Here is a 23,399-nt window from a genome sequence, read left to right as displayed (position 1 = left end):
TGTCAGAATTCTGATTAGAATATAATTAGGTTATTATTTTACTAGTATCCGCGTGGAATTATCCATCTTTCATCCCTACATCCTGCTCATCTCTCATTTTCATGTCTCATTACCTGCCGAATGCTCAGCGTGTGAACTGCCCTCATCAGCATTGATTGCGTGATCTCATTCGCCACATGTGCGGCACATCCTCACCACAACAAAGTCAACGTGTGTGTGAGGAAGACAGACAGACGGACATTTCGAGGAAACTAGAACACCTGCTGAGCCCACAGGTTCACTGTCTGGGTACAGAAATATGCCTCCTGTGCAAATATTCCCTGAACTGCTATTTTTTCACCAAAAGCTCAGGGTTTTCATCACACTTCATGCAAAACTCCCATCAAAAATGTAGTGCACCTGGCCAAAATGGTGCTTTAATGACGCAGTTTTCTTGGCCAGGGTTGCTTTTTATATATATAAAATAAAGTAAAATAATGGTTTAGGTAATTTAGCTAATATAAAATGAAAATGTTTGATTCATGAATGCTAATTAACAAGAAAAAGCATTCGCAAACCATATTATTTCTTTAATGTAACTGGCCCTTTCTAAGTTAAACTGGATTTGTTTTTTAGCCCTGGTTTTTCACCTCACACTTCATGCAAAACTCCCATAAGACATCAAATCTAGTGCACCTGGCTAAAATGGTGTCTAATGTTTTAATGAAGCAGGTCTTTTTAGATAAAATAAAATAAAATAAGGGCTTAGTTCGTTTAGTTATTCTAAAACACAATATTCAACGAGACAAAAACGTTGTACAGACTCCACTCTACTGCCTTTCACACACACACACACGAGCAATTGAAATCGCAATCTCTCCGTATGAACACAAGTGTAGACAGACATCCATACAACGACGGCGCATATGGCACGCAGACACGCGCGATCACAAGAGATCGGTCTAGTATTCCATCAGCCTGATAAGATCTTGTAAAGCGCGTGTGCGTGTAACGGCAGCGGATGGTTGTGATCGGACCGCAGCCGGTAAAATGAGTTTCACGGCTGAGGCCTTCAGAGATGGAGACCGATGATAGCACTTAAGAGCTCGCTAAAGACCCGCCACACGTGTGTGTGTGTGTGTGTGTGTGTGTGAGAGAGAGTGCTGTTGAATTGAGAGAGAGTGCTCAGTCGGTTTGTATGATAAAGAAGCATGGAAGACATCTGAGCCTATGGAACATGAGTGGAACTGCTGGCTACATCCAGATGAACTACCGAGTTGAAAACGTCCCAAGACGGACGGGTGGAATTGTGGGCCTATACGGAGACCTGATCTCTATAGTCAGGGCCTGATTTATTAAAGATGAAATCTGTGACTGTAAAAGTCCACTATAAACTAAAACAATCTGCTTTTAAGCATCTAAATCAATGGTGGTTGAGTTGATACAGATGGAGATGGAACGCTAATGGTCCTCTAAGACCTGGTTTTGCCCCGTCCAAATCACCCTTGTTGGCTTCAATTGATTTTTAGACAGGTTTACTACTCTTCTCCCCTGCTGTGCGGAATCTAGATCCGTTCTGTCGGTCCTGGTTATCATATGAATGATAGTTTGCTGCACGCTCAACCACATCACATGGATACAAGAAGTTATTTTGGCTTACTTCCTTTCTCTACAAACTTTTTATGCTGTTGTGTTTTTGATTCACTAAAAGAATTGGCTTAGCAAAGTCATCATATTTTATGTTGTGTATTTTTGATTCACTAAAAAGACCTGGTTCCAAAGATTAATTGGACCACACAAACTGATTGATTCACAAAGAAACAAAAGTTCACTACACTGATTGCCCTGTACGTTTCCAATTTGGTAAAAAAGAACTGGTTGAAGAGAGTCATTTGTTTGTGAATCAGACTACACTGATTAAGCTGTATATTTTTGATTCACTCAAAAAGAACTGGTTGAAGAGAGTCATTTGTTTGTGAATCAGACTACACTGATTAAGCTGTATATTTTTGATTCACTAAAAAAGAACTGGTTGAAAAGAGTCATTTGTTTGTGAATCAGAAAACACTGATTAAGCTGTATATTTTTGATTCACTAAAAAAGAACTGGTTGAGAAGAGTCATTTGTTTGTGAATCAGACTACACTGATTAAGCTGTATATTTTTGATTCACTAAAAAAGAACTGGTTGAAAAGAGTCATTTGTTTGTGAATCAGACTACACTGATTAAGCTGTATATTTTTGATTCACTAAAAAAGAACTGGTTGAAAAGAGTCATTTGTTTGTGAATCAGACTACATTCGTTGTGCTGCCTGTTTTTGATCCATAAAAAAAAAACTGATTTAAAAGTCATTTGTCCATGATGAATCATACTACACTGGTTGCACTGAATGTTTTTTATTCTCTAAAAAAAGGATCGGCTCATAAGAGTCACTCATTCGTGAATCAGACTACACTAGCTGTGCCTTGTATTGTTTGGAAAAGTGTTACGTATTTGATTCCTGTTCGCTCATTGAAACACTCATCACACACAGTCGAGCAACACAGAAACACACAAACAACATTTGCATAATGTGTTATAACGGCATCAATGCACGGAAACTAAAAACAGGATCTACAGGATGTTACTAGATGATCTGGTTTAAAGAATCATTTGTCCATGAATCAGACTACACCGGTTGAGCTGTACCGTATATTTTTGATTCACTACAAATAGACCAACTCATGTGTTCCTGAAATAGACTACACTGGTTGCACAATAGGTGTGTTATTTCTTTCAGTCCGCTAGGACAACTCAATAGTTGCCAATATTCTGCAGCACACAATCTTTTATCTCACCACATGCAACATAGGCTGAAAACTCTGCTGTAGATTCAGCTGTGGGCTGTGCGGAGCTACCCGTTAAGGTATGAGCCAGATGCCTGTCCATGCATCTTGTATGCGTGTGTGTGTATGTGTGTGTCTTACATGTGCAGGGTTTTTGCTGGATTTCGTTTTTAGTTAAGATAGGAGTCTAGCGTCTATGTTTGGCACTGTGTGTATGTCTGTGCATTGTGGTTTCCTCATAAAGTGCACCAGCTGCATGTGGCTGTCTCATTAAGCAGAGGATGCTGTCATGGATCCAGCAGGGTGTGTCTGTGTGTGTATGTTTGTGAGATGTTTTGTCAGTGGCTCAGATTAACCACTAGAAGGCAGATACGACAGGCCATGGAGGACAAATCCTTCTTACATGCTTCTAGCTCTTATTAACTAGATATTTTTTAAACATATGATTTCAGTTTCCTGCATTGATGTCATTATGACCCACCAAACTAACTAAACAAAAAGTTGCCTGACTGTGTGTGATGAGTGAGCGTTTCAATGAGAAAACGGGAATCGAAAACATTCCGTTTTACACACACTCAGTCAGATTGCATGATGGGTGGGTTGCCCTCCAAGACTGATTGAGACTTCCTGTTTCCCTGGTGAAGAAGAGGCCCCAGTGCATTAGGGGTATGAAAACACACTTTACGGTGGAGAAAGATAAATGGCCAGGAAAATACAAAATAATATGCACTGACAAAAACGTTGTACTGACAACTCTGCTGATTACATAAACTTGATATTTGCGGTATGTAAATGTAAATCTTTCTGAATTGGAATGCATTTGTTCGTTACTCACTCTTTTCACAGTGTGATCCCACCCAGCCGGCGGTACAGGTACAAGCTCCGCTGATGTGGTCACATTCGGCACCATTCTCACACTCGCACACTCGGTTACACTCGGCTCCATACCGGCCCTCAGGACACTCTGATGAACAAGGAGGAAATGCAGATTCAGGACACATGAACAGAATTTACTGTTTTGTGTTTCACAAAGTTCGCTGCTTCAGTCATTGTGTCTAGATTATGGTGTAGAGTGATCAGAGGTATAATTGCAATAATTGCAAAAAGCTTCAATGGCCAAAACATGTACTCGTTACCATTTGTAACCCAAACCCTGGCACAAAATGACCAGCTAACATCATTTCACTAATCATATCATCAGCACATGGGAAAGTGTGAATGAGTACTAGTGAGGTAAAATCACTATCATTCTGATTGGATTATAAGAGTAGACTGATTTCTTTAAAAGGAGGGAAGAAGTGCGTCACTGTGTTCTTGTGTTAGCATTGGTTACCTCCAACGAAAGACACGCAGCCACAATTGATTTGCATCAAAATGGCCTCACATGTAAGGAAATTGCTGCAAAGAATATTGCACCTGAAAGAACCATTTACCAGATCATCAAGTTCAACTGCAGTAAAGAAGGATTCAGGACGTCCCAGACTGTCCGGCAAGAGCCAGGACCGTCTCTTCCTGAGGAGTCAGATACAGAATCATGTCACCGGAGCTGCTCAATATCGGCAGTGGGTGTGTGTGTGAATCTGCACAGTGAGGTCAAGACTTTTGGACAATGACCTGGTGTCAAGAAGCCACTTCTCTCCAAGAAAAACATCAAGGACAGACTGAAATTCTGCAGAAGTACAAGGACTTAAGAGTTTTCTCTGATGAAGCCCCCTTCCGACTGTTTGGGACATCTGGAAAATCTGGAAAATTGACATTTTGGATCCGTGGCCAGTCAACTCCCTGGATCTTAATGCCATAGAGAACCTGTGGTCAATCCTTAAAATGCAAGTGGACAACCAGAAGTCCACGAATTGTGATCAACTCTAAGCTTTAATAAGGGAAGGGTTTGGTTATGTGAAGCTGAAATCCAGCATGCCAGAGTGAACTGCAGAGGTTTTGAAGAAGAAGAAGAAGAAGGGTCAACACTGTAAATATCGACTCTTTGCATATATTGAATATTTTTGAAAGCCTTTAAAACTTATGAAATGCTTATCACTGTTTTCCAGTATACCATATAGAAATGTGAACAAATAATCTACAAATACTGAAGCAGCAAACTGTGCGGAACAAAATGTATTTCATTGCCAATACTTTTGGCCACGACTGTAGAAATGTCTTTTTGCAGTCAGATCAAATGAGAAGTCAAAAAATCATGTTAAAAATATAGAAAACTGTATCTTTAACAATGCACAAATCAACTCCACTGCATTGTGGGATACAGTAATCTCACACACCGCATACTCTTTGTTTACTTTAGCCTAATATTGTAGGTCCTGTGTGTATGAAATACCTATTTGTTTCCTAAATGTTATATATGTGCACATTATGCATACCAAATACTACAGAACTAGTATGAGTAGTATATATCGTTTTATTATTTTGACACAAGGTGGCAGCATTTGCATCTTAATTAGCATCAGATTTAACATTTGTACCTGAACTTTTACGTTGTACCATTTAAATATGTAAATGCCAGAATAAGACTATATAACAAGGAGAGAGAAGGAGAATGAAAAAGAAACAGAACAGACTTACTCTTGTCACACTGATCTCCAGTGTATCCAGCCTCACACACACAGCGCCCACTGCTGGCCTCACAGGTTACTGCGTTACTGCCACACTGGCACACATTGGCACAGCCTACGCCCCAAAAACCTGCCTCGCACACTACAGAGTGAAGATGTTTGTTATTAATGTGAACAAATCAAAACATACATAATTGAGGTTTGAGAATGCAATTTGTCGGCTATATTTATTATTGTCCTGTTGAAAGTCATTTTTTATTTATTATTGTCATTAATACTATTACATAGGCTACTATTACGGTATTGCTAGCTTCACACTCTGACAACAAGATTGAGAGAGAGAAAGAGACAGAAACCACAAATTTTGTTTGTTCAGTAAAAACAGCTTTGGTAGGCTAATAGACAAACAGAAGCACTTAGCATTACAGTTCAAACAGGGACAAGATTGTCTGTCGTCTCTATCCTGTCTGAATTCACTCGCTCTATCTTTTTCTTGTCCTAGAAACTGTAAAGCGCTCTCCCTCAACCTCACTTCAATTACCCAGAATCACCCCTGAGGATGGGATAAAAGGGCCTGTTTTAGCATTAAGACCAAGCTACGATCTGTTTTAGCCATTAAGACTAAAAAATGTATGTAGCTAAGTGATCAAGAAAGACTTATAACTAAAACAGACACTTCAAATATGTTATTAAAGCATGACGCTCTTTCCAAATTCATTCATTTCTCTCATCAGCGAACAGAGGGAAACCCCATTTATAGCCACACACACTGTGTGTGTGTGTGTGTGTGTGTGTGTGTGTGTGTGTGTGTGTGTGTGTGTGTGTGTGTGTGTGTGTGTATTAATATATCATTTTCATAACATAACGGAGATGTAAAGCATAAATCTAGCTACATAAAACATTTATTCCATGACTCACTCTTTAATACAAAGCTACTGAGGCTGAGCTGAACTGAATTGACACACGGCACTATGAAATTACTGCCACTTACAGCTGTCAGTGTGTGTCTTCATGTGTTTAGTGCATCTGCTCCTTGGGATTTAAACAGGACATATTGCCTGATGATTGATTGTTCACAGTTGATCTCTGATGCAGACATTATTGAGCTATTAAAATAACTGAGCCATTAAATAAGTTCTGTGCACCGACATCTGACAATCACTAGAGGGCGATGCAAAGCCATTATTGTCCCGTTTGAAAAGCAAGCAGTACTTTTCTGATTAACATAAAAAAGAGACATCTAAAATACACTCAGTAAATCTATTCAATTTCTGTATATGTAAATGAATGCAAATTAGTCCATGTTTAATTAGATAATGCCTTCTTTGCATATTTAAAACTAGTGAAGTATAGTTTATTAAATTTTTTTACCCTATTGACCTTGGGTGTCTGTCTTTAATTCAGTAAGTACTTTCCAGTTTATAGTTTCATAACTTCAATAAAGAGATTCTAAAATTGCAACTGTTATTACTTTACGTTTATTGGGCGCGTAAGAGTATATGAGTTGTGGTATTTGTGGTATGCTATTTCAAACTCAGCTTAAACCGCATTGCATTGTGGGATACAGTATTCTGCATGCTAAGGCATACAAAATAAATTTTTAAACGAGTAGTTTGCAATACATATACTTTGAACAGTAAAAGTTGTCAAAATACAGTCAAATGTGAAATAATATTACAATAGTTTTCTATTTTAATACATTTTAAAGTGTGATGATAAAACTGGATTTTCAGCAGCATTACTCCAGTCACATGATCCTTCAGCAATTATTTTAATATGCTGATTTGCTGCTCAGGAAACATTTATTATTATCAACGTTGAAAACAGTTGTGCTGATTAAGATTTTTGAAATCATGGTTCTTTTTTTCAGGATTCTTTGATGCATATAAAGAGCATTTATTTGAAATAGAAATCTTCTGTAGCATTATAAATGTCTTTACTGTTACTTTTTGATCAATTTAGTGCATCCTTGCTGAATAAAAGTATTAATTTCATTCAAATAAACAAAATCTGACCCCAAACTTATGAATGGTAGAGTACGAACTGTTCAGTATGAGTATACAGTAAGTAATAGTATACTGAACACAGATCGGTGTATGACTGTGAGTCTTACCCAGCTGGCATTTCTCTCCATGGTATCCGGGTGGGCACATCTTCTGGCAATCTCCGGTTTTAGGGTCACACGGCTCCCCATCAGAGCAGTTACATCGCTCACGGCAGCCATCGCCAAAGAAACCGTCATCACATTCTATACGTGAACACGACATACTGTATATCTCCATGTACCTGTCTGACACAACTGTTTCTAAAGCTGTAGAAACATCACCTACCTGCCAGGCAGTGTTCGCCATGGTAGCCAGCTTTACAAATGCAGGTGCCTTTTAGGGGATCGCAAGAGAGAGAGTTTTCCTGCGAACATTCGCATTCCTCCGAGCAACCCGCACCATGGGTCCATTTGGGACACGCTAATGTGGAGAAACACTATTTTACTACACCTCAAAACAACTGAAAGGAGATAAGTAACCATTTTTGACTGTAACATACTATCCTAGCATAATAAATACTTACGCAGGTGGCAGAATTTGCCATATTTTCCGGGTGTGCAAAGGCAACCCCCGTACAGACGATGGCAGCGTCCATTATTGGGGCAGTTACACCTCCTCCGACAGAACCTCCCATAGAAACCCTGCGGACAACCTGATGACATCACACACGGTACATCAGTGAAATTCCACAACGCTCCTCTGGATTTCCACAAAGCACAATACATCACAAGAAATGTTAAGAATTATCTGACCAGCTCTAATCAGAGAGGAAGCGGTTGATTCAAGCTGTTGATGGATGATGTGATGAAGACAGAAAAGAGCAAACAGAGAGGAAGAAAAGTTTAAGGAACTTAAACCCAAGGGCTCCAGCAAGTCTGGGATCATGCTTGCCATTTATTTATACATTTAATCATTTAGCAGACACTTTTGTGACTTTTTTTATTTTTTATCATACTGATAATAAAGGAGCCAACAAAGTGGATACAAATATTCTGGTATTATTGTATTCTTGTTTTAATATTTTTTATAGTCTCTTATGCTCAGAGAGGCTGCATTTATTTGATCAAAAATACAGTAAAAACAGTCAAATTTTAATATTAATACAATTTAAAATAACTGCTGTGAAACCTGCAATTCTTTGATAAATAGAAAGCTCAAAAGAACAGCATTTATTAGAAAAATAAATCCTATTTTAACATTTTATATGACTTTACTGTCACTTTTGATCAATTTAATGTGTCCTTGCTGAATAAAAGTATTACTTTTTTTTCCCAAATAAATTTTTTAAACCTAAAAACATTGCCTTTCAAAAACGGTTTCTTTACTTCTAAAAATGACATATAGACTATTGACACTTGTAGACTATCAAACAAGCAGCAGCCCAGAAACTACTAGAAAAGAGGGAAAAAAGAAATATACCTCTTCTTATATTCCTCTCTTTTCAACACGAGTCAACGTGAGTCGACAGAAGTTAGGATTACAAATGTAAAAAGATATTTTTATAAATATTGAAATATGACACTGAGAGGAGAGGAAAGAGGAAACATCACAAGCCATGAGAATTGGAAGATGTAAAAAAAAAAAAGACAAGACATAAAGCTTGTGTGCAGTACCGTTTTCACAGTGCAGACCTTGGACCCCTGGAGGACACAAGCACTTCCCCGTCACTGGGTCACAGCGGCCCCCATTCTTACAAACACACAGACTGTTACACTGAACACCATATGTGCCCTCAGCACAAGCTAAAAGAAATACAGAGAGAGAGAGAGAGAATGCATAAGTAAACACATGTTTAGGGTTCTCAGAGGAACCGAGAGATATACAGCAGCCACCATACGTTCTGTTGACTTTATTGGGTGGATTAAAAATGAGACGCTATGGAAAATTCTAATCGCGCTCCTGTGAATTTACAATGACGGGTTTGGAGATGCTCTAAGGACTGCGGCTCGCCAACATGCTGTCAATTTATGTTATAAATTAGTTGAGCTATAGTGTCTCTACAGGAAGTACTTTGCTTAGAGTCATTGAACTGCTCTGCTCAGTGGATTGATGGGATTTCTGTATAAGTAAGGGTGAGTACAGCAGGGAGCTGTACATCAGCTAGGTGGGGGAAGAAGAAGAACAGGAAAAATGGCACCTGTATCTCATTATATATTGAATTTAGGTCTTATACTCAGTCTAATATTCTGTCATGTAATCTATGAATGTGCTTCTTTTGTAAACATACATTGCCCAGCCCAAAAAAGGTTGATGGTTGGATTTAAATAGGCAAATGCTATGATTGGATCATTATTGCCGTGAATATTATGTTTCTAGCAGGTTGTATGTTTTATCAACAGTTCTTCTAAACCTAATTGATGGAGTGTGTAGCTTTTCATTTCTTAAACAACCATGTATGAAGACTCATCATGGCCATATTTCAGGAAGAGAAAGTCAAGATTCAGGCTCAAATTGTGAAAGAATGGGAGGGAGCATGAAGAATAATTTTCACACATGAATTCACATACTCTGAGTCCAGACCTTAAATTCAGTGAAAGTCTTTGAGATGTGCTGGAGGAGACTTTACAGAGTGCTGGACAAAAATTGATGCACCTCTTGATGGAAATAAACGTTGCGATGTTATATTTCACGCCCTACTATATAATTTACTTCAACTATATGACTTTTGTCCAGAGATTTCCAGTCTGGATGATTCAATGTTAGTTGGTGAAAGTAAGACCCAGTCTGCAGATTTTGGGCATTCAGAATTACGTAGAAAGATTTTTGCAGATTCCACTACGCATGTTTCTTCAGTTGAACACAAAAGAAGATATTTTGAAGAATGTTGGTAATCAATCAGTTGATGGTGGCCATTGACTTTCATAGTATGGAAAAAAAAAACACTATGGAAGTCAATGGCTACCATCTAATGTCTGTTTACCAACATTCTTCAAAATATCTTCTTTTGTGTTCAACAGAAGAAAGAAACTCATACAGGTTTGGAACAACTTGAGGGTGAGTAAATGATGATAGAATTTTTGTTAGAATATTGTTAACTATCATTTTAAATTGAAGCTGTATTTCTTTAATGTTTTAGTTCAGGTCAGAGATCAATGATAGCAGAGAATAAACACACTCACTGTCATTACAGGTGACCCCCGTCCAGCCGGGCGCACACACACAGCGATCCTTCTCTAACGCACACACTCCTCCATTAGCACAGTCCTCACAGCTCACACTGCAGTCGTCACCGAATGAACCCTCCTCACACACTGATACACAGAGTTCAAGATAGAGTTATGTGTCCTTTCCTTTTTCTGTATGTTTATGTCACAGTTCTGATGTTACCGTTCCTAGTTTCTCTTACTAATCTTGCTGATGATGGTCAGTTCCTCTCTCTGTTCTCGGTTGTGCGGGTGTCCTGGGTAGTAAGTGTGTGTGTCGTCATCATACGGTCTGCTTAAAGCGGCGGTGTAATGCAGCAGTTGAGGGGGGCGACGGAACAGCAAGTCCGGCAAACGTAGGACCTCAGGCTCATCTTCACTGCCAACCACGTCTTCCTCTTCCTCCTCCTCCTCCTCCTCCAATTCCCTCTCATACAGAGCTAAACGCGCAAAATGAGACAGAATGGAAGAGATGGAAAAGAAAAGAATAGAGACATATACAGAGAAATAGAAATTAGGTTATTATAGATAACTAAAACTAAAAACAACTTTAAAAACAATAAAATAATAGCAATAAAAAACAATAAAAAATACCTTTTGTTACCTGAATTCAAATAAACTTTAACTTAAAATAAAATAAAAAACTTAAACTTATGTAAATTATGTATCTTTAATGACAAGGCAACATTTGCAAAACTGATAGAAAATTTTATAACAATTATGTAGACTTAAAAACAAAACAAAAAACTATTCAAAATATTAGTATTTATTTTATTATTGCCAAGGCAACATTCTTTATTTTCATTTAGTTTAGTACTTAATGTACTAAAATAACTCAAACTAAAACTAATACTGAAATAAAATTGTATTAAAATGATATAGATAATAAAAAATGTAAATAAAAAAACAACCAAATTATTAAAACTTTAATTACATTTAAAAGAAAAAAAGAAAAAATTTTAAAAAAAATAATTTAAAATATTATTAAAAAATATAATAGTACCTCAATGATACTATAATAACACTGATTATACTGTATAACATTTTACCAACTCAAAACATGTCTTCTAGGTGTCAATAATATTCTGATTTACAACATTTTTCATCACTTCCTGTGTATGAGGTCAGCACTAAACAGCCAATCAAACTTGTACTCACATGAGCATGATTTCTGGTCATAGTCCAGTCTGAAGCCCACCTGACAGAAACACTCATAAGAGCCCAGGGTGTTTACACAGTACTGAGAACATCCTGACGTCTCGGACACACACTCGTCAATGTCTAAAGAGAGACATTCATATTAAAACAGCCTTCAAGTTACCAAAAATGTGTTCAAATCAACTTTAAACAGCCCATTTAGGAGGAAAAGAGGGGAAAATAGATTAATGTGTAAGTCTATAAAGTTAAAGATGTAGTTCAGCGTCAATGTAGGACTCAATCTGTGATTAAGAGAAGGTCAAATGAGGAAGACATGATACTAAGCACACACACACATACCATCACATGTGCAGCCGTTGGGTGTGTATCCAGGTCTACAGCCACACTCATAGCCTCCTGGGTAATTTTTACAAAAGTGACTACAGCACGCCTCCCCGTTTTCACACTCATCGGTGTCTGTAGACGACAAACACAAATACAGAAACATTTTCACTTACTGACATGAAAAAAAAAAAATCCACAATGTAACATTAACACAAAAAAGCAAAGTGTATATATATATATACATACTGTACACACTTATACTATATAAACACAAACTTTTATGTTAGAATTGTTTAATTGGAATTAATTAATTTAAATCCATATAATTATTGTAATTCAGATGTATCTTTTTCATTAGGATTGTTATTAGATTTGTCTGTCATTATACAGTTATTCAACTAAATTGCAAAAATGCATATATTTACAGAGAATTATTTAAATTAATTAAATTAATACTTTTATTTAACAAAGATGCAATAAATTTATCAAAAATATTAAGTACATGTATATTCCTACAAATATCTATTTCAAATACATGCACTTCTTTTGAACTTTCTATTCATCAAATAATCCTGAAAAAAAGTATCACAGTTTCCACCAAAATACTAAGCAGCACACCGTTTTCAACACTGATAATAATAACAAATGTTTCTTGAGCATCAAATCATCATTATCATGTGACACTGAAGACTGGAGTAATGATGCTGAAAATAAAGCTTTGACATCACAGGAATTTTAATTTGTAATATTTCACAATATCACTGTTTTACTTCTTTCAAAAACATTTAGCGTATGGTAGTGTATATATATATGGTAGAGTAATTAATAATATAAAAACAACTACATTTAACATAGTGAAGGATTTGCTAGCAATCCATCAAGCGGGGCACATACTGTACCTATGCAAGTCTTGAGGTCCTCAGCGAGCTGGTAACCTTGGTTACAGGAGCACAGGGGCCCGCTGGTGGTGTGCTCACAGTGATGAGAGCAGCCACCGTTGTTTTTCTCACAGCCGTTCACGATCTCCATCTCTATACCTGCAGAATGTGTCACTCCACGTTAGGGTTTCTACAAGGTTTTCTAATCACTGATTGGCGCATGTCAAATGCACTGACCAATCACAGACTTTTTGGCTCCAGTAAACTAATTCCACATGTCAGTGAACTACTGAGATAATCTGATAATAGTTTTCCAAAGTGTTTTAGGCTTCCACCGAACATTATTTTAAAAGACTCACAGAGCATGTGTTAATGTGTATGTGTACTCACGATAGCACTGTTTCCCATCAGCACCCAGCTCGAATCCCGGATTACACACACAACGGAATGATCCCGGCACATTAGCACAGCCGTGAGCACATTTAGCCTGACCAGACACACATTCATCAATGTCTGGGAGAGGAAACGATTGGGCAATTAGGAAATATGCCAGTGTAAAACTCACCACTAGTTTGTGTGCATGTGTGTGTGTGTGTAAGCGTGGCAATGTATGTTTGTGCACAGCAGGGGTGAGAGTCTCTTCATGGGGTCTGCTGAAGTCTCATAAAGTCTGGACATAAAAAATGAAGTCCAGACAAACATGTGTACCCATGATTTTATACTGGCCTGCACACATAGTAACTAACAGCAGGCTCGTTACACCAGTAGTGTGTGTGTTTGTGTGTGTGTGTGTGTGTGTGTGTGTGTGTGTGTGTGTGTGTGTGTGTGTGTGTGTGTGTGTGTGTGTGTGTGTGTGTGTGTGTGTGTGTGTGTGTGTGTGTGTGTGTGTGTGTGTGTGTGTGTGTGTGTGTGTGTGTGTGTGTGTGAGAGAGAGCAGGACATAGACAAGAGTTCAGTTTTATGGCACAGCTGAAGAGAGATTTGCTGTGGCCTGTGGCCAATAGAATTGCACTGAGAGAGAAAATAAATAAATAAATAAATAACAAAAAAAATATATATAAAATAAAATAAAATAATATAAATATAAATAATAAAATAAATAACAAAAAAAAGAAATATAATAAAATAATAAATAAAATGACATAAAATAAAATAAAATAAAAAATAAAAATAAAATAATATAATATAATAAATAAATAAATAATATGACAAAATAAAATGACATAACATAAAATAAATCTGTCTGTCTGTCTGTAAGGCCTAAAAAAAAAACTTTCAAACTTCAAGACTTTGTCAAGTCTTTTAAAAAACTTTTTTTTTTAACATTCAAGCAAACGAACCATCAAAGTTTGTCTTCACAAGCCTTTCCTTTCTTCTTATTAAAATTACACTTATTTTATTTCATTTTAATTCTACTTCTATAGCACATACATTTCTGGGAAAGAAATACACAATATTTAATCAAAATAAAAAAGAAAATACAAATGTCTGTAATTGGCTATGGATTATTCTATTGGTAGTAATTAAAAATAAGGTGGCACAAGATAAGCATTAGGCCATCCTTAAAAATATTTTGGTTTGCCGTAACAGCAAAAAAGAAAGAAAAAAAGTACAAGATTCAATGTAAAAAAAAAAAAGTACAATTTTGGTCATGGTGAGTATGAATTTAAACAAATTTGCATATATATATATATATATAAAACCTGTAAACTGAACACCAAAGAATAATATGAACTATTGAGCGGTGGTTACGCATTCGGCGCTGCCAATAACGCACCTAAAAGCTGTCACAAAGAACTGGGAAAAGTAATGATTATTAATATGTCAAATATATCAAGGAGACATTCAATTGTTTATTAATAAACAAGTGTTTTCTGTGTCAAAGATGAAGTTGATGATGCTGACTCGCGATCTTCGCAGCAGTGAACGCGCCAGAGAGAAATGCACATTTCATACGGATTACATAAGCAGAGAGCAGTCTGTTTTCTTTCGTTTTGAATTGTTTTGTTTACACATTTCATGCTTTCTATATATATATTTCTCAGGTCTGTGAGGCAAGTAGCTTATACGCTGAGTTTCGGTTCATTTAAGAGACGAGCGCGCCGGCGCCTCCGTGTCCTGATTATATTGCCTGCTATATTTACTTCTTATTTATTAAATCCAGGCAATTGGTTGATGAAACATTGATTGAAATTAAGATACAATTAATACAAAACGAAAATCATTTTAAAGAAAGGCTTTCTATAAAAACAAACTTAATGAAGTGGTCAAAATCATGTCTGCCCACTCCATTTGTCTCCCGATATTTTCGGGATCATCTTATCTTATTCATGCTTTTCACTTTTCATATTATCAACATAAAATTTAAAAAATATGTATTATTTTATTTAAACATGAATATGAAATTAAATCGTTTTTAATGACTGGGCTACAACGCATAGGCCTATTAGCCTGCAGAGAAATTTTATGTCGGAGTGTCTTGCCGGTGAGCATGTGGGGGGAGAGATACGATTTTCGATCAATCATCGAATATTATTTTGCTTGATATTCCAATCCTTAATATTTGGTGTTTTAAATGCCTGTTTGAGATCTCTGTGAAAGTTTTAATTGTGCCGTTTTCAGAGCGGTCACGTCCGTAACATTGTTTCTTCCTCATAAATGCGAACACGAAAAATAAAATAAAATGAATATATTATATCATGTTCTGTGGAGAGCCAACCCTTCATCATCCGGTGGGTATATTAGCCTACTTTTGGTTTGCGCAGTGTAATTCATAGAATTACTAAAACATATTTTACCACCTAAAAGTTAAAGATTTTTTGTGTTACGTCCGGACCGTAACGCAAGTGTATTTCCCTCATATTAAATATAAAAAATGTGTATACTAATATTTTTCTAATGTCTGGATTCCTTTATTAAGGCAGTATAGATGTATAAACAGACGTTTCAATATATTAGTATTAAACGCATTTTCTGACCATTTATATTTCAAGTTTTGACTGCAAATGTCACGTCCATAACGCTGGAACTGCCCAATAGTAATGTAAAGATGTGGTAGCATTGGATCTGGACGGGAAGGATAACTCTGGGAGTTGGAAGGGGTGTGTCGCGATTCTGCCTTCTGCCTTCTCACACCATGACACAGGTTCGTGGCCCTGAGTGTCGCGATTTCGGTTTCATTTTGCATATACAGCCCTTAATCATAGATGACGCCACAGGTTTTTATTTAAAAGAAAGAGCGTAGCCTACGTTTGTATGTAGACCTATGGGCAATTCATTCTCACAATACTTACTAAAATATCATTAATATCATTTTATTGCATTTGTATTAGTTGTTTGAAGAGTAAAAAAAAAAAAAAAAAAAAAAACCCGGTCGGTCGGTCTTAACGCAAGTTTACAACCGGCACGTCGGTCGGACTAAAAGGGAAAAAAATGTATTAATTGGGTCGATCCTAAATTGACAGGGTCGGTCGGGTTACGGCAAACAAGAATATTTTTAAGGATGGCCTCATTTATCTGTAAAAAAAAAATAATTAACATATGTGGGTACATGTCTGTGTACACAAACCTTCACATTTCCTAAAGTCGGCTTCCCGTTTGTATCCTGGTCTGCAGCTGCACTGCACCTGTCCATTCACATTACTGCAGATATGAGAACATCCACCATTATGTTCCTTACAGGGATCCTTCACTGAGAGAATAACACAGTACACACACACACAGACAAGTGTTCACATAACCATCACAATATTACAACAGTAAAAACCTAAGTCAAAGATGGCGTATGCATGCGAACTCACATTCACAGTGTTTTCCGTCTCTTTTGAGCTGGTAGTTGCTGCGACATTCACACTTGTACTGGTCGTTTCCCAAATCGACACACCTGTGTTCACAGCCGCCATTCTTTACGGAGCAAGAGCTGACCACTGGAAAAGAGCCACAAACAAACAGCAACTCAGCGCTTTCTTAACGCTCCTTCGCTAACGCTCTTACAACCATTTGGTTACTATTCGGTTCGGTCAACCCAGACATTTGACTGCCAGATAGATTGTAATGGCAAACTCAGATTTTCTCTTTGTACAGGAAGGAAAACTTTCATTGTAAATGGAAAACATTTCTGAATCAAATCCAGTTTGGAGTTTGTGTATATATTAAGAGCTTTGGAAGGTTCTCATTCCCTTTATCTTGCTCTCTGAATGATGATGTTTCCATGTCGTGTCTGAGCTGGCAGATTTATGGAGCCTTAGGGGACAGGTCAGCGCTGTTGTCTCGCTGTGATGACATCGCCAGGCCTGTCACAGAGTGATGACACATCCAGACTCCAGTAAAACAGGATAAAGGCTGTTTCAGGTTAATGAGATCAGCAGAACCAGAGCTCAACCTGCTGTGTTTACGTTGTTTGTTGAGCTAGCAGAAATAATGGAGTTTTAGGCAGCCTGCTGTTGCTCTCCTTCCCAGAATGCATTGCTATAGGTGATTCACACATGCTACTCAAGATAGAGATACTACTCACAATATACATGTGTGTTTGTGAGCATGTAAGCGATTTTTAAAGATCTTACCTATGCATGTGCGAGCATCGGCGTGCATGCGGAAACCCTCTCTGCACTCACAGTGGTACGAACCCAGTGTGTTCACACACGTCTGCTGGCAACCACCGTTCAGCTCCTCACACTCATCTTTATCTGTGGGGACAACATGCATGAACATACACATATGTAACAAATAAGACATTGTCTGCCTTCACTTGAATTTAAGTGAAAATTCGGCTTTCTTTCAATCAATCAATCAATTATTTTTTTATTTAAAGAGGGCTATTATGTTTTTTTTTACATTTTTAAATTTCTTTAGGTGTAATGTTGCTGTTTGAGCAAGATAAAGGTAAAAAAAAGTCTATCCAAAGGGAGCTATTCTCTACATCAGCAAACACTGTTTCTGACCTCACTAAAATGTTCCTGCCCGATTCATGTGCAAAATAAAGAAAGCAAGGTGTAGTTGAGTTGCGTTAGTAGTGTGTTTTCGCCATGTCCAAGAGACGCTGTTTTTTTCCACCTGTAATGCACCTCTAATGCAGTTATGGGTAAGGGGTGTGATATTTCTGAAACCCGCTCAAAGTGGTTAACCAATCACAACACACTGAGTGAGATGACCAGTCAGAGCACACTTCGCTTAAGGAGTGGCTTCCTAGAGACTGGAACTAAATAGACCGTTACTGACAGACTGAAAAGAGGGGTGCTGCAACAATGGCAAATATCAACAAAAAAAAAGAAGAAATAAAATAAGGTGTTTTTTGAACATTCAGGAGTGAACATCTATTTTACAGTTATGGTCAGAATTATTGGCAACCCTGGTAAATATGATGGCTGTAAAAATAAATCTGCATTGTTTATCCTTTTGATCTTTCATTCAAAAAAATGTGAAAAAATTATCACATTATGAAATCAATGTTTTTCTCCAAAACACATTGGCCATAATTATTGGCTCCCTGCAACCTTCTATAAGATAACAGCTGAGTTTTCTTCTATAATGCCATCACAACTGTAGTAGACCCCAAAAACAAAATCAAGACTTTGTAAAAGGGCATTTGTCTCTAAATTCATTCATTCGTTCATTCATTCACTTAATGTCTAAATATGGCTGTGGGTCAAAATGCAACAGCATTGGAGATCGTTCCTGATCCAAGTGGTAAAATCACTGGTAAATACAAAAAAATAATTCATATATTATTTTATAAATAATTTAATCAATGATTTTCTGCTAGTAAGCATGGTACTTGATACCAAATACATGTCCGAAAAACATGACAATAGAGGTACTTTTTGGAAATATGACTTTTTCGCTCTGTTCTGTATGAAACATTATCATGTTCAATGCATAAGAGATTTGCCATAAATAATAATAGTAAAACTGTCACTACGAGGAATGTGCTTATATACATGAGATTAATGGTGACCAGCCTTTTTTCATGCCATACAATTCTTTAATGCTTTAACAGATGTTTGCTTTTAAAACCGTATTTAAAAGAAGCCTTCGGTAATGTTTGAGGAGAAAAGTGTAAGGGTTGTGGAGTTATGGATAAGTCTGTAGTGAACAAAAGTTAATTCATCTTATACATCTGAAATCTTTTAAAACACAGGTTTCCTATCATAAATTCACACTGTCAGAACAGTGAACAGAAATGAGCTGTCAGATCTCACTCTTGTTTTTAAGTTTTTGTATTGAAAATATAACTTTGTTCAAATGAAAATTGTTTAGAAAATGAACAATGACAACTTTAAAATGTCAAACTTTTGAATTCTCAGAGAAATTTGCAATGTTCTAGAATGAGACGGCTGCTGTCTGATACCTGATCATTCATTCCTAAGTAATTAGGTACAGTATATACTGTAACATCTGCTGAACACATTTACATGTGTGTGCATATAATGTCCAAATTCGTTCTGCTTTGTCAAAGAACTCTGTCCAAGATCAACACAAGTTACTTCACTGTAATGATATATTGTTGGGAGCCATTGCAAATGTTCAAAAATACATGATATTGTAGCTATTTGAGAGGTCATTTACAATTTCCTCAGTGTTACATGGGTTTTGTCAGACTCTTGTCATGGGATTAATTCCTACAGATTCCTACATGTATGCAGTCAACTATGGGTCAAGTGCTGTACTGACTGCCCCATAACAGGATTATTGAATGTGGTTCATTAGCTATAATTAAACCTTCTGACTCTAATGAATTCAATTACAGCCATCTGACTATTTCCCAAAAATCTAAAGCAGCCATTACAGAGTCAGATTTACACGTCATGTTACAAGACATGAAGACTATCAAATTTCAATTACAAAATACCACTGTGAATTTACAATAAATTACTAGATAGTGGATATAGTTGAACTCATAAAAAACATATTTCATACAAACTTCCACATTTTTTCCTCAATATTTGCCCATGCAAATAAACAATCAAATTAACAAAACAAAATTAGCAGTACTAATTTAACCAGCCTGCATTTTCTATAGTATTTCTTCATCAGAATGACCTAATAACAGAACTGCTGCAACTCTGTGTTTTGTTCTCTCTTTTTCTAGCTAGGCATCTTTACACAGCTGATTTAAGGCTGCTCTGTGCCTGCTCAAAATTCGGTGTAAAGACGTAATGCTGGGGGGGAAAAGCAAGACTAAATCAAAAGCAAGACTAAAGGATGCCTGCTCTGACCCACCTTAGCCCCTAGTATAAAATGATACTATTGAAATTGCTGTGTAAATGAATTTATGCCACCTCAGAGCAGCATTAAACTAAAGACACCTAATAGCCACTTCAGAAGTGCTTCTGTGCCATCTTTACGGTGTAAATGTGGCATCTCTCATCTCTCACCTGTTTCCTCACCTGTAGCCTTTCAGTCCAGCAGGACCTGAGACAGCAGGCCGGATCATCATTCCCACACTTACACACTAACAGCTGAGATGGACACAGATGTAGAACCATCTCTCTCAGCACATTCAGGCACTATTGCCCACACAAAGCCCATTACACATCATCTTTCATCTCATGATGAAACCTAGCCAAAACTAATGGTCTTAAACAAGCCCCTGATGCAATCACATGCACAGGATTGATTAAAGGGTAATTCCTGGATATCATTAACAGAGAGCATTGCAAACTACTCTTTACTTAGGGCCTACTTACTTTACTTAACTTACTTATGATCATGACAGTTCAAAGCATTATTGCTATACCTGGTCAAAAAAGTCTCAGAATGTTCTTCATTATCATGAAAGTTTATTGTCTGCATGCGTTTTAAAGCCATATCAGTCTAAACTTCTGATATATGGTTTTCTGAATGTCAGGAGGCGCGTCCCGTGAGTATTAAATTCAGTTCTCTTTCACGATTGCTCTTAAACTGTCAAATACACACAAGTTCACATAAACACAGTCGGTTATGTCTGTGAACGTGAATAGCAAGTAAAGAAATCGCATGTGTATATTAGATCTGTGTATTAAAGTGAAAGCAGCTTAATATACAGTATCTACTGCTAAATATGATGTTAATATGAATCAAACAACTAAAGAAAAACAGAAAATCACTCACTCCTCTTAACTGAATAACTTTAGTAGCTTTAATAAGAATACATTTCTTACTTGAATGCTGTTGTTAAATAATCTGGCGAGGAGATAAACATGGCGGACTGTGTACAGCTCACTCAGGGCGGGTCTATGCTAATAAGGCGGAGTCCATCAGCAGTCATGGGCGGGGCCTAATTATTGCTAGAATCTGCAAACGGCTTGTTCTGAAACACTGCGTATGATTTATGTGGATTAAAAAAAAGAGTAGGTGGATTTTTACCATTATAGGGTGGTTGTGCAGACACAAATTTATGTTCAAACACCATGTAAAAGCGAATTTTGCATAATAGGTCCCCTTTAATTTACTGCTGCTTATTTTTAGATATTAAAAGGGTCATAGAATGAGAATTCAAATGTTCCTTGATCCTTTGACAGTTAAGAGTTCGTTATACTATAAAAATACCCTGTAAGTTTCAAAACTCAAAACTTTCTTGTTATTCCAAAAACTGCTTTTATTGAAACCAAGGCCAGCAAACGACAGGATCTTAAAAGTGGAGACTTGTGACGTCACACTTCAGCTTTGGCCCCGCCCACTGGAGCGTTAGTGAACAGTGACATGAGAACGAGAAAAGATCGATACAGGATCAATACCATTACCTTCCAAATTAGATTCCCAACAATGTGAATGTCTCAGCAGTGCATTATTTGTTTGTATTCAGTGTATTTCACGGTTGATTATTTGGCAAATTTCGCCGCAGGCTTTGCAAACAGACTTTTACGATATGGATCTGCCAACGCCAAACAAACATGTAAGTAGTCATGTTTATTCTAATGCCTGATCTGTGATCAGTGATTTCTGATGTAATTATTCAAGTTCAGACAGATTATCTCTCAAAATATTGTTCAATACTGTTTATGCATCAGTAAATCAAGCCAGTGACTAAACAATCAACTTCACGTCGTTTCTCTTAGTAGGATGAAAATAATCTTATTTAAACTGTGATTAAATTATATAAAGAAAGCAATCAAAGAACGCTCCCTTTCCAATTGCCCAAGCTGTCAATCAAACAGCGCGAGTTTATCTGGACACTTGCCAAAACTCGTTGAAATCAATCATCACAAAATCATGACGCTGTTACAATACAGTACAACGAAGCTCTTACTGTATTTACATCGTGTTTGCATTGTTACTTGGTGAAAGCCAGAGGTGTAATTTCATACGCGATAAACAGACTGCAACCTTTCATGTGATGGGAATAGATCGTTATGATCAATACTTTTCACGATTCCTTAATCTCGATAGCTGTAATAGTAAAAACGTAGTAAAAGTTTTCAAGAGAGTTCCACATGTAATACTAGCTATTTCATATGCAAACATGTCAGCCAATCACAGCAGTGGGCGTTTACACTGAAGTCTCACAGCCAGGGCTGGACTGGGACAAAAAAATCGGCCCGGGCATTTTGGCCCAGACCGGCCCACTATATGATCATAAACACCACCCATCTTTGCACGCCCTTAATTATATGCATACCAACTCCTATTCATTAAAACCACTAATGCCATGTAATGAGTGAGTATAGGAACGAGTGAGAGTTTACAGATGAAATAAGTACAAATTTGACATTTATTAATACAGTTGAACTATACTCCACAGTGGTGAATCCTAAAAGAAGCTATAAGCGGCTCTGGCATAGCAATACAAGTGTTTCTTACAGGATTTTTTGTTAAAACTGTGGTGGGTGGACCTTGGTTCTTCTAGGGGGGTTCGGGGGCATGCCCCCCCGTGAGAAAATTTTGTGCATTTTAATGTTAAATTCATCAATCTGGTGCACTTTGAGAGTTCAAAATTAAAAGCTCCAACCCATATTCAGTGTGCAAATTAAACAAAGAAAAATTCAAACCTCTTTTAGTTACAGTGTCTATTTACATTACACCTACTATATAATATTAGTTATAATATTAATCCAATGACAGTAATAGCCATATTTTGTAAAACAAATGCACTAAAAAATAAAGGACACTTTCATAATTAGTTTTGTAACAATTTCTATACTTGAAAGAGATAAGCACATGATCTTTTATTTTGGCGGAAAACATGGTTTACAAACGCCTGTCATTACATTTCTAGTGAATTGCGGTAATCGTCAACTATGCAGATGTGGAAATAATCTGTAACTGGGTTATGGGTTCCTACACTCCATCATGACATAGCCTAAGTGTTTTGAAAGTAGTTCTGCTTACCGCAGGCTCTACACTCTCTCATCTCTCTCCTGATCCTCCGTCCTCACTATCATCATCTGCCACAGGAGCTGACGAAGGTCAGAAAACATATATTTTGACACATAAAGCGTCTGCTTTAAGGGCCTGGTTCTATTTTTTCACGCTATTTATCTGCACATTCCTTGCGTTTCTTCTC

General features: G+C 37.1%; 1 protein-coding gene across 3 annotated transcripts in view; it reads right to left on the bottom strand.

The window, feature by feature from the left end:
- Positions 1-23,399, bottom strand: part of egfem1 (EGF-like and EMI domain containing 1) — a 53,667-nt gene that overhangs the window by 13,238 nt on the left and 17,030 nt on the right. For all 3 annotated transcript variants that reach the window (XM_084418734.1, XM_084418732.1, XM_084418733.1), the window contains 15 exons: positions 17,482-17,604; positions 16,720-16,845; positions 16,488-16,610; positions 13,310-13,432; positions 12,941-13,078; positions 12,057-12,173; positions 11,718-11,840; positions 10,763-10,999; positions 10,536-10,667; positions 9,030-9,158; positions 7,940-8,068; positions 7,702-7,836; positions 7,485-7,619; positions 5,382-5,513; positions 3,640-3,768 (listed from right to left, as the gene is read on the bottom strand). In XM_084418734.1, coding sequence (XP_084274860.1) covers positions 3,640-3,768; positions 5,382-5,513; positions 7,485-7,619; positions 7,702-7,836; positions 7,940-8,068; positions 9,030-9,158; positions 10,536-10,667; positions 10,763-10,999; positions 11,718-11,840; positions 12,057-12,173; positions 12,941-13,078; positions 13,310-13,432; positions 16,488-16,610; positions 16,720-16,845; positions 17,482-17,604 — 2,031 coding nt within the window. The remainder of the gene's footprint in view (positions 1-3,639; positions 3,769-5,381; positions 5,514-7,484; positions 7,620-7,701; positions 7,837-7,939; positions 8,069-9,029; positions 9,159-10,535; positions 10,668-10,762; positions 11,000-11,717; positions 11,841-12,056; positions 12,174-12,940; positions 13,079-13,309; positions 13,433-16,487; positions 16,611-16,719; positions 16,846-17,481; positions 17,605-23,399) is intronic.

Source organism: Rutilus rutilus, assembly GCF_951802725.1.
Source record: "Rutilus rutilus genome assembly, chromosome: 9".
Classification (NCBI taxonomy): Eukaryota; Metazoa; Chordata; class Actinopteri; order Cypriniformes; family Leuciscidae; genus Rutilus; species Rutilus rutilus.
Note: the sequence above shows the minus strand (reverse complement) of the source record. Positions and strands in the feature narration are given on the sequence as shown.